The sequence below is a fragment of the Triticum dicoccoides genome, chromosome 5B (assembly GCF_002162155.2).
Source record: "Triticum dicoccoides isolate Atlit2015 ecotype Zavitan chromosome 5B, WEW_v2.0, whole genome shotgun sequence".
Classification (NCBI taxonomy): Eukaryota; Viridiplantae; Streptophyta; class Magnoliopsida; order Poales; family Poaceae; genus Triticum; species Triticum dicoccoides.
Window position 1 is genome coordinate 480,790,491 of NC_041389.1, and position 12,626 is coordinate 480,803,116.

Genomic DNA, 12,626 nt, shown 5'->3' on the forward strand with positions numbered 1-12,626 from the left:
ATTTTATTTTGTTTCTACTTACAACAAAATACTTATTGTTGCTATTTTATTTTTTATTTCCAATTTTTTTGTTTTGTTTTCTGCATTTTTTTTTGTTTTTTTGCTTTATTTTTTCTAAAATCAGATTAACGGTATTAAGAGGGCCAAACCATAAGACATTAAAGCATTTCAAATGAACTCTGAAAAAGTTGAAAGTTGAAAGTTGGCATGGTATCACGAGGGCCGAACCATAAGACATTAAAGCATTTCAAATGAACTCTGAAAAAGTTGAAAGTTGAAAGTTGGCATGGTATCATAATTTCGTCTGTTACAAAGTTGGCATGGTATCATCATAATAGTTGCGGGAGAAAGTCTTCACTTTTTCTTCGCTTGTGTCATTTTCTTATTGCGCCGTAACCATGGATAATCTTCATCGTTTATCAGGATGCTGGGGTCAGCCTTGACTTTGAAGGGAGGAATTTCATGAAACTTTTCATAATCTTCAGACATGTCTGTCTTGCCCTCCACTCCCACGATGTCCCTTTTTCCTGAAAGAACTATGTGGCGCTTTGGCTCATCGTATGATGTATTCGCTTCCTTATCTTTTGTTTTTCTCGGTCTGGTAGACATGTCCTTCACATAGATAACCTATGCCACATCATTGGCTAGGACGAACGGTTCGTCAGTGTACCCAAGATTTTTCAGATCCACTGTTGTCATTCCGTACTGTGGGTCTACCTGTACCCCGCCTCCTGACAAATTGACCCATTTGCACTTAAACAAAGGGACCTTAAAATCATGTCCGTAGTCAAGTTCCCATATGTCCATTATGTAACCATAATATGTGTCCTTTCCCCTCTCGGTTGTTGCATCAAAGCGGACACCGCTGTTTTGGTTGGTGCTCTTTTTATCTTGGTCAATCGTGTAAAATGTATTCCCATTTATCTCGTATCCTTTTCAAATCGTAACAGTCGAAGATGGTCCCCTGGACAACAAGTACAGCTCATCACAAACAGTGTTGTCACCTCTGAGACGTGCTTCCAACCAACTGCTGAAAGTCCTGATGTGTTCACATGTAATCCAGTCGTCGCACTGCTCTGGGTGTTTGGAGCGCAGACTGTTCTTGTGTTCATCGACATACGGGGTCACCAAGTTAGAGTTCTGTAGAACTGTGTAGCGTGCTTGAGACCAAGAATATCCGTCCCTGCATATTATTGAGTCTCTTCCAAGCGTGCCTTTTTCAGTCAGTCTCCCCTCATACCGTGATTGAGGGAGACCTATCTTCTTAAGGCTAGGAATGAAGTCAACACAAAACCCGATGACATCCTCTGTTTGATGGCCCATGGAGATGCTTCCTTCTGGCCTAGCGCGGTTACGGACATATTTCTTTAAGACTCCCATGAACCTCTCAAAGGGGTACATATTGTGTAGAAATACAGGGCCCAGAATGACAATCTCGTCAACTAGATGAACTAGGACGTGTGTCATGATATTGAAGAAGGATGGTGGGAACACCAGCTCGAAACTAACAAGACATTGCACCACATCACTCCTTAGCCTTGGTATGATTTCTGGATCAATCACCTTCTGAGAGATTGCATTGAGGAATGCACATAGCTTCACAATGGCTAATCGGACGTTTTTCGGTAGAAGCCCCCTCAATGCAACCGGAAGCAGTTGCGTCATAATCACGTGGCAGTCATGAGACTTTAGGTTCTGAAACTTTTTCTCTGACATATTTATTATTCCTTTTATATTCGACGAGAAGCCAGTCGGGACCTTCATACTAAGCAGGCATTCAAAGAAGATTTCCTTCTCTTCTTTGGTAAGAGCATAGCTGGCAGGACCTTCATACTGCTTTGGAGGCATGCCGTCTTTTTCGTGCAAACGTTGCAGGTCCTCCCGTGCCTCAACTGTATCTTTTGTCTTCCCATACACGCCCAAGAAGCCTAGCAGGTTCACGCAAAGGTTCTTCATCACGTGCATCACATCAATCGAAGAGCGGACCTCTAGGTCTTTCCAGTAGGGTAGGTCCCAAAATATAGATTTGTTCTTCCACATGGGTGCGTGTCCCCCAGCGTCACTCGGAACAGCTAGTCCGCTGGGACCCTTTCCAAAGATTACATGTAAATCATTGACCATAGCAAGTACGTGATCACCGGTACGCATGGTGGGCTTCTTCCGGTGATCTGCCTCGCCTTTGAAATGCTTGCCTTTCTTTCGACATTGATGGTTGGTCGGAAGAAATCGACGATAGCCCAGGTACACATTCTTCCTGCAGCTTCCCAGGTATATACTATCGGTGTCAAGTAAACAGTGCGTGCATGCGTGGTATCCCTTGTTTGTCTATCCTGAAAGGTTACTGAGAGCGGGCCAATCGTTGATGGTCACGAACAGCAACGCCTTTAGGTGAAATTCCTCCTGTTTGTGCTCATCCCATGTACGTACACCGTTTCCATTCCACACCTGTAAAAGTTCTTCAACTAATGGCCTTAGGTACACATCAATGTCGTTGCCGGGTTGCTTAGGGCCTTGGATGAGAACTGCCATCATAATGAACTTCCGCTTCATGCACATCCAAGGAGGAAGGTTATACATACATAGAGTCACGGGCCAGGTGTTGTGATTGCTGCTCTGCTCCCCGAAAGGATTAATGCCATCTGCGCTTAAAGCAAACCATACGTTCCTTGGGTCACTTGCAAACTCATCCCAGTACTTTCTCTCGATTTTTCTCCACTGCGACCCGTCAGCGGGTGCTCTCAACTTCCCGTCTTTCTTACGGTCCTCACTGTGCCATCGCATCAACTTGGCATGCTCTCCGTTTCTGAACAAACGTTTCAACCGTGGTATTATAGGAGCATACCACATCACCTTCGCAGGAACCCTCTTCCCTGGGGGCTCGCCGTCAACATCACCAGGGTCATCTCGTCTGATCTTATACCGTAATGCACCGCATACCGGGCATGTGTTCAGATCCTTGTACGCACCACGATAGATGATGCAGTCATTAGGGCATGCATGTATCTTCTGCACCTCCAATCCTAGAGGGCATACGACCTTCTTTGTTGCGTATGTACTGTCGGGCAATTCGTTATCCTTTGGAAGCTTCTTCTTCAATATTTTCAGTAGCTTCTCAAATCCTTTGTCAGGCATAGCATTCTCTGCCTTCCACTGCAGCAATTCCAGTACGGTACCGAGCTTTGTGTTGCCATCTTCGCAATTGGGGTACAACCCTTTTTTGTGGTCCTCTAACATGCGATCGAACTTCAGCTTCTCCTTTTGACTTTCGCATTGCGTCCTTGCATCGACAATGACCCGGCGGAGATCATCATCATCGGGCATATCGTCTGGTTCCTCTTGATCTTCAGCAGCTTCGCCTGTTGCAGCATCATCGTGCACATCGTCTGGTTCCTCTTGATCTTCAGTAGTATCACCGTATTCAGGGGGCACATAGTTGTCATCGTACTTTTCTTCTTCGCCGTCTTTCATCATAACCTCTATTTCTCCGTGCCTCGTCCAAACATTATAGTGTGGCATGAAACCCTTATAAAGCAGGTGGGTGTGAAGGATTTTCCGGTCAGAATAAGACTTTGTATTCCCACATATAGGGCATGGACAACACATAAAACCATTCTTCTTGTTTGCCTCAGCCACTTCGAGAAAATCATGCACGCCCTTAATGTACTCGGAGGTGTGTCTTGAACCGTACATCCATTGTCGGTTCATCTGCGTGCATTATATATAATTAAGTGTGTCAAAAATCATTACAGAACATCATGAATAGATAATTAAGTGATCAAATTAATAGAAGTTCGTCATCACATTAAAAGCAAAGTACATACATAGTTCTCATCTAATAACATAAAGCTCTGCAGAGCATCTAAATTAATTAAACCATACATTGAAACTATGTAAAACATTTCAATGTGAAAACAAATGCGATCATAATCGCAACCAATGTAACAACTGATCCAACGACATAATGATACCAAGCCTCGGTATGAATGGCATATTTTCTAATCTTTCTAATCTTCAAGCGCATTGCATCCATCTTGATCTTGTGATCATCGATGACATCCGCAACATGCAACTCCAATATCATCTTCTCCTCCTCAATTTTTCTAATTTTTTCCTTCAAGAAATTGTTTTCTTCTTCAACTAAATTTAACCTCTCGACAATAGGGTCGGTTGGAATTTCCGGTTCAACAACCTCCTAGATAAATAAAATCTATGTCGCGTTGGTCGGCATAATTTTCATAAACAATAGATGAACCAATAGTTATGAAAAGATAATATATACCACATCCAAATCATAGACAGGACGAGGACCGACAGGAGCGGATACCAAAACCATCGCACTATATAAGATGCAATAATAAAAATAAAAAAATTATACAAGTATCTATATAAACATACAAGTAAGAATTTTTTTTTTCCTTTCAGAAAGAAGATAAGAACAAGAGGCTCACCACGGTGGTGCCGGCGACGAGATCGCCGCGGGCGATCGACGGCGGTGAAGACGGGGACGGGACGTGATAGACCGCTAAACCTAGACAAATATTAAGGAAAATGGAGTTTGGAGGTCGAGCTTGGAGAGGAGAAAGCTTAAGTAGTGTGGCTCGGGCATTCCATCGAACACCTCGTGTGCATAGGAGGAGGTGAGCTAGAGCACCACAAAGCTCTCTCCTCGCCGGCCACGAAAAACAGAGCAGTGGGAGTGCTCTGCTCGCGGGCAAGTGGTATATATAGGCAATTAATTGGTCCCGGTTCGTGGCAAGAACCGGGACTAAAGGGTAGCCTTTGGTCCCGGTTCATGCCAACAACCGGGACCAATGGTGGTGGGCCAGGAGCGAGGCACATTGGTCCCGGTTCGTCCCACCAACCGGGACCAAAAGGTCCAGACGAACCGGGACCAATGGCCCACGTGGCCCGGCCGGCCCCCGGGGCTCATGAACCGGGTCCAATGCCCCCATTGGTCCCGGTTCTGGATTGAACCGGGACTAATGGGCTGACCTGGCCTGGACCATTGCCCCCTTTTCTACTAGTGATATGTCATAATCGTGATTAAAATTAATTAACACAGTCATCAATATGATAGGTTTTCAAAACAGCAGCCCAATCTTTTGGTAGGTTTTAGTGAAGTTTAAAAAAGTGGAAGTTTTTCAAAATCCTAACCCAAATTATGGTAGTTTTACGCTATTTACTCGCTGTCGTTTGCTTACGCGTACCAAGTTATAGGACTATAACAGAGAGTGCTCCAGGGAATTACATTTGTTGTATGGACATATGGTATGCTCACCGTCAAAAAGACATATGGTATGCTTGTGAATTTATTCTCCTCCGTATACAGTAAATTCTTAGTGGTGCCGAAAAATGACTTGTTTCATGTTTTAGCTTGGGCCGGCATTCTATTGTGCATCACTCTTTTCCCGAACTATCACGTGCCCTTAAGTGCAAAACTAAATATTGGACCTGCAAAAATATAAAAAATTATATCAGAATGTTGAATGTATAATGGAATTAGGACTTCGTATCTGTATGTTAAGCATGCTTGCTGAGTGGAATGCATCTTTCTTATGCACGATTCTCGATTCAGATAGTATATCACAGTGATTTTTCCTTTCTTCCGTACGACCAGTGGATAGTAGTGGGCAATTTGTGTTTGCGTGGCATTTATCCTTCTAGAATCAATCAGAGGTTTGTTGTGCTGGAGCACAAACTGCATTGACAGAAATATGCATGCTGGGATATGAAGGCATTCACTGGAGCTTAAAGAAAAATACGTACTTCCAGAAGAAAGATACCAGGGAACTCTTGGATGGTTCCTCTAGTACCTGACACTGACAGCAGTTCTAGTTAATTGCCTTTTTTCTGGATCGACTAGATTCGAATGCTATGTGAGTGGAGCAGGTACTCCCATGCCATGCGACTTGAATCTCTGTCTGTATGGTTGAAAGAACAGTTTCTGTATGTTGAGTATTCTTCTCAGCTGAACGGCATGCGTCGAAGCCTTGCGGTTCCCCTACTTGATTACTTGCTACTCATGGCATTTGGAGAAGTGTGTTCTTTTGTTCACAATTGCGAAATCGATTTCAGTTGTCAATGTATTGCAGATGTGTAGCAGCGGAAAGGGAAAAGGAGTTCCTTTGCGGCGATGGTAGATAACTTGTGCGCTGGTTCAGAGCAAGGAGAGGTCCCTGCTAAAGGGATGAACAAGCGGCAAACGGTAAGCTCTGGTAAATGGATCGATCGTACTGGCCAGGGGTAAGAGAATGTAGTGTTGATGAACTCGGATGCAAAATTAGTATATATGCAGATGCTGCTCGTAGATGTTGATGGGTCGTTCGGGACGGCAGCACCGGCGCGCCGTTCCTGTTCATCTCTAGATTGCTCTGCACAGGCAGCACAATTCCGGCGCCGTCCTCAGCTTCTCGCCGGGCAAAACGTCACCCAGGAACATGCCGCTGTGCGCTGTGTAAAGCTGAAGCTGGCGAGCCCCATGATCCCAGGCAACAGGGAAGATGTCACATGATACCAGCCATTGCATAATACCATGTTTCAAAAACTCTAATTTAAATGTTAAAAAAATGGGGATTTTTTCTTTTTTTTGTGAATGTCCACAAGGCGTGTGCCCATAATCCCAAAAACCTCCAAATCCAAATTTGGATTTACCATTTTGGTTTCTTCCAAGAATATTTCGAATTCAAATTTGGAGTTTTTAGGGATTGTAGACACGTCTTGTGAAGAATCACAAAATAAATCCAGAATTTCTTGAAACTTCCAGGTTTGATTTTCATGGCATGGTACAATGTAATACTACATGGTAATAAATAACATGTCATTTCTACCTCAAGATGGAGCTACATGTTACAATATATAGTATATATACGCCCCCATCACGCAAAATTTAGGGGCGCACTCCACATATATCAAAAACATGTACCAGGCTGTCTATGACTGACTGACCGACTCTAAACCAATACAACCGAGGACGCTCAAAGATGACCTTGTCGAGATCTGAACGAACCGTTTGCCGATTTCAGACAATTTCCACCCCTCCACCTGTGCTCTCCAGAAAAGGAAAACCCAAAGAATGACCCACTGTAAGCAGCATGAACCGATTGGCTGTCCAAGCCCACTTGCAAAAAAGAACTCTCCAACTGAGACAGTCATAGCAGCATCCCAAAAAATGTTGTTTGTCACCTCTTGCTCGACATGGATCTTGTCCCTAACTACTCACTGATCCATGAGTAGGTCACCAGACACATATTGTCTTACTCAGCCACCCTCTCGTAGAAAAGGATATAAGCCTCGCAGTTGAGAACCTCCTCCAGAGAGGTTTCTCTGACATGTGAATCGCTCGCGTAAAACCAAGATTTGGAGGAGCGGCTCTGCTGCTGCCGACCCCCTATCTTGCCAGATCTTACATATGCGACATAATGCCCCCCTGTCATGCTTCCCATGTGCTCGACGACAGCTACCAGCCGATAAGTGGTGATGTCATTATCCTTTGATCTGCATATTAAGGAAAGCAGTTAATTTCTAAAGCATACAATCCAATTTTAAAGTCCCTAAATGACTCTCTCTGCCCATAAATCACAGATACGAACGGTGCACAATAGGTCCCTAAACTTATGCGAGCATGTCCCTTGGGTTCTAAACTTGAGGATAACACATACTAGCATACTAAACTTGAGAGCTACACATCTAGGCACCTACACTTGTACAAGTGTGTAAACAGAATAACAAATTAGATCAACTAGAACAATACTTTTGTAAATATGCTGAAAAATGACAATACTAAAACCCAGTTTGAGTCCCTTAGTGTAGACACAAACTGGTGAGCAGTCAATACAGCTTACTGTATATGCCTTCAAATCTAAATCATATATGTAACCTCCAGATTCACGTTGATTATGAAAAGATTTCATGCATTCTGTTTTCTTTCAGGATATGGACATGGCAGACCTGAATCAGAGAATAAGATTGAAAACAATGTGTAGAAAAAATATCTGCGGAGAATGTACTAGGGTTCTACAGCCAATGAATCGTCATCATATAATATCTAATTATTTATCTTTTTAGTTCTCTATGCTAACAAGAAACATATCTATGATTAAAATAAGGGCATTCTGTTCTATCATTATTAAAGAAAGATCCACCAAAGTAAACAAGTGGGGAAAGGAATAGTGTCAAATTTTATCTAGTCATATCATTGTGGCAAAATTCTACATGCAATTGCTACTTTAGCAAGCCATGGACAGACAGTGGTGCCCCCTTGTGGCTACTAGGAACTACAGCTGCAGGCAACAGAAAACTGTTGGGTTGATTTTATTTTGGCAAATTCAACTGAGTTAGAAAAATCAGTACCTTGGGTCCATGTACGGTCGTATATCGAGTGTCTCCTTAAAGCGGACATGCCCTTTCAGTTTTCTGAACCGACCATGAGAGTCGTGGCTGAATCTGTTCAAAGTAATCGTCAATACAGGTGGTGCCTTGCTGATAAGAATTCTTCTCATTGCAGCTCTGAAAACCTTTGTTTCATCCTCTTTCTGTTTATTTTGGTTATCTTGTCCTTTGTGTGCCTTGACAACCATCTTCATTCTCTTCCTCCTTCCGATATTCCTTGTGAAGCCATCTTCATTATCTTTGGCGCTCGGTAAGATGCTTTGCGTCTCGGGTGGAAGGCTATTAGTCACAACTTCTTCAGCATTGGCACCACCAGATTCAACCTTTTTGTCGCTAGTAGTACTGCAAGAGGCCGAGTCATTATCGCCACAACTCACTGGCGCACTCGTTTCTTCAGCGGCTACATCCACATTATGACCATCGTTATGCTGCGCAAAGTCATGCAGTTGCTTACAGGAAGATGTAAATTCCACTGCTGAGCTGTTCAAATCCCTACACTCCTGGTGGTATGTTTTACTGTCTGGCTGCTCAGTAGTGTCAATGTCTGGAGAATTACCATCAGAGGTGTTTTCAGCATCAACCAAAGAAGGATTTGCACACAACCCTTCGTTACAGCACATGTCAGGATTTACATTGACAGAGCAACCATCAGTTGCCATAATCTGATCAATGTCCTCTTTTTTGCTGCAGCTCGGGACCTTATCATCGACTTGTTTTTCATCACCACTTGCAATCATCTCCGCACTGTCCTTTCTATCATTGGCACTAGCTGCCGTCTCCTCACCCTCTTTTAATTCATTGGTGTTTGGCTGTGCAACAGCAATAGAACAATGCTCACAATGCCAAGATTCCGATAGCAGCTCTGGCTCAGTATACAATGACAAGCAGCCCTCGACTGATACGGGAGCATTACTATCATCCACTTCATCATCAGCGCTATTGCTACTCCAAGCCATCACATCAATATCTCCAGTCGTGCCAGTTTCTTTCTTAGCATCAGAAGTTATTTCAGGCTCACCAAACATATCACCGATACCAAAACAGTCATCTTGTTCCCCATCTCCGCCATATAACGACTGTGCGTGATTTTCTGCTGCTAGATAATCAGCTGGATGAGGACCAAAAACTATTGGATTCTGTGAGCTTTCTGCAGTTTCATATATTTCTTCAGCAGTGGTGTCAAATTCTTTGTAAGGAAGCAAGATCACAGTCTGTAAACAAGTTGCATCATCAACAATGTTCTCACCTGAGGGATCAGAAATCAAGGCCTGCTCTTTGGGCAAGGCATCATCTCCACTGTGAAATGAACCATGCATGGCATCGTTGCCGTTCCAGATCTGTCCTGCTCCAGTCGAACATGCAGAATCAAGAATCTCAGACTTCGTTTCATCTGCATCAGCAAGATAATCTAACCAGGAAATGTCATCCTCCACATTAGAAGCGGCCTTCAGTTCTTGGTTGGGAACAGAAGCACATGACTCACTGCACTCAGAGGGCTCATGTTCTTTCTCACTGACAACCTGTCCCAATTCTGAACCTGGAATCTGGGAATCATTGCCTTCAGCAACTGTTTGTACTTGTTCTTTGCTGCTCTCCGCTATTGCAGGAGACACTCGGGTAGGAATCTTTCCATATCTGCGATTTTTGTTCCTATCTCGTATAGACTGCTTGGTCCTATTTGCTGGTGGTGATGAAACACTCTTGGCTGGAGGTTTCCTTGATGGAACTGGTAGCGAGAGATCAAGGAATTGGTCGTGCTTAACAGATCCGTGTGTGCATTCTGTGCTGGACACAGTACTAGACAGCTGACCCCCAAAGATGGAGTCAACAATTGTAGGAACCCCAGCCGCTCTGGAAGCATCCTCCGCTGCCTTCCGCGCTTCAGTTTCCTCCGTGCCTAAACCATCAAGAAAACAGCGGAGCAATTCATGACTGTCCTGCATCTGGTAGCCTTTGAACTGAGGGTATTTTGAGCAAATACTTGAGAAGAGGCTCTTTGGGCTCAGTGCACCTCCTGCATCATTTGAAGCACTTGTTTCCACAAACAACTTCTTCAGTGACATAGCAATGGCTCCTATTGGAACATCTGGTCCTAACATCTTGCTGCGGAACTTATCAAGCGCTAGGAGGCTCTGTAGCACTGCATTGAAGAAACATGTATTTCCAAGATTTGGCAGGCCTTTAATCACATTACCATGGCTATTAGCCAAAACCAATGCATTGCTATCCACCGCACCAAGAACCACCTTCTCAACGGCTGGCGCTGCTACAACTGTCTCTACTACAGGCAACTCGATGGACACCTCATTTTCGCATGACAAGCAATACGCGACAGTTGGTTTATCATAGCGTGCAGCCCACCAGTGTCGGTCCTGCTTGGCATGCCTTCTGGCATGGCCGTATGGCTTGGTTTCTGACACGGCACCGCCGCAGAAGTGCCGGCCGCAGTCCAAGCAGACCCACAAATCATCATTCTTCTCCGCCTTGGCCTGCGTCTTGGCAGCAGCGCCTTTCTTCTTCTGCTGCTTGCCGCCTTTCTCCTTGCCACCCCCGCCGCCTTTCTTCCGGGGGGCCTCCTCCCGGCAGTGCTCACAGGACGCGAGATGCTTGGCAGATACGATCTCCCGGAGGACCTTGTCCAAGTCACGACTGTCACGGCTGTAGTGGCCGCACTGCTCCCAATCGCCGGCCGACACAGCCGCTTCCTCGACGTCCTGCGAGGCCTCGTCGCCGGATCCAGCATCGGCCAGCGGCTCCCGCTGCTGCGCCTTCTTCACCTTGGCCTTCACCTTCTTTCCCATCGCTCCTGAAACACACGGATCCAATCAAGCCCAAGGACGAGACCAGCCGACAGCTCCGCTGTCGCCAGGGGCGGATCCAGATGGGGAAATTTCTGGAGTTCGGTGGGGTTTTAACAACTAACCGCTGGAGGACGGGATGGTCATACCTCAGGAACCAATGCTCGAAATCGGCGACGGGGTTGGGGCAGCAGGGACGCGGCGAGGCGGGAAGGGGAGCGGCGATGGCGGCGGCGACGCGCGGGAGAGGCGGGGGGCGTGCTGCTTGGGGGCGGAGGCTTCGTCGGCAGTGGAGCTAAGCTACGACGGCGCAGCGGCAGCTGTGGCTAGGGCAGGGAGATACTTCAGGGCCGGCGCCGCACTGGGTGGTGGGATTGGGGGGCACGGAGAGGAAAAGGAAGGTGTGCCGATACGCCACGGAACTCTGAATACGAGTCGGGGTATGAACAATCTGTCATAGTCTTTTCGACTACGAAAACTAAACATACCCATACATTTATAATCCCTTTTCTTTTGCAAGACTTGAGACTTTACTTCCTCCATTTTATAATATAAGAGCATTTTTGACATTAATGTGAGTAATTCACTAGGCAATACACCAATGCGGAATCGGTTGCAATATAGATTTGATTGTATCCAACATGAACATTCAAGTAAATAATATATGAACTAAAAAATACATATGATATATAGTGTTTACGTATAAATGTATTGCCTAGTCTTTTTTATCAGATCGGTTTTTTGGCTGCATTGGATAGAGCACACTTCTATATGGTATGGACACCGATCCTCTAGCCTCCCCCCGCTCCTCTGATGATGATGCACCAAAACCGGCCAACGTCCTCCATTCCGCCTTGGTGAGCGCACCTCCTGTGCCCTCGGCAACCCCAGGGCCATCGTCCGCTCCTGGCGTGTTCCCCTCGTCCGTGCTTCAGATGATCGACATCTGTCACCACGTCCCCATCACCCCTGGACCTGCACGCCGGCACTACGCGTAGTGGCATCGCTTCTTCTTCACCATCGTGGGCATGTTCGGTGTCCGCGACCACCTCGTCACCTCGGCTGTTTCACATCGCTGCGACCCTGAATGGTCATGGTCGACCACTGCATCGTGCACTGGATCTATGCCACGATCTTGCCCAAACTGCTCGATGTTGTCATGCAGCTAGACGACTTTGTCGACGTCCTTTGGGCCGCCATCGAGGAGATCTTCCGTGCCAATCAGCTCTCCCGCGCCGTGTACATCGACGTGGAGGATGTTTTATATGATTTATATGCATTTATATGATTTTTGGGACTACCTAGAGCCCAGTGTCAGTTTCTGTTTTTTTCCTTATTTTTGAGTATCGTAGAAAAGAAAAACCAAACGGAGTCCAATTGACCTGAAACTTCACGAAGATTATTTTTGGACCAGAAGAAGCCCACGGAGTACCGGAGATG

The 12,626-nt window shown here is 45.4% G+C and overlaps 1 protein-coding gene across 2 annotated transcripts; it reads right to left on the reverse strand.

Moving 5' to 3' along the window:
• Nucleotides 1–6,727: 6,727 nt before the first annotated feature.
• On the reverse strand, nucleotides 6,728–11,596 carry LOC119310983 (ubiquitin carboxyl-terminal hydrolase 2-like). 2 transcript variants are annotated; one of them, XM_037586614.1, is made up of 3 exons: nucleotides 11,336–11,596; nucleotides 8,350–11,194; nucleotides 6,728–7,494 (listed from the first exon to the last, which is right to left on the reverse strand). In XM_037586614.1, the coding sequence occupies exons 2-3, from the start codon at nucleotides 11,187–11,189 to the stop codon at nucleotides 7,254–7,256; spliced, it is 3,081 nt and encodes a 1,026-aa protein (XP_037442511.1). In that variant the 5' UTR covers nucleotides 11,190–11,194; nucleotides 11,336–11,596; the 3' UTR covers nucleotides 6,728–7,253. The 2 variants fall into 2 exon arrangements, with proteins under 2 accessions (XP_037442511.1, XP_037442510.1); XM_037586613.1 differs by having other exon boundaries at nucleotides 11,312–11,596.
• Nucleotides 11,597–12,626: the final 1,030 nt, after the last annotated feature.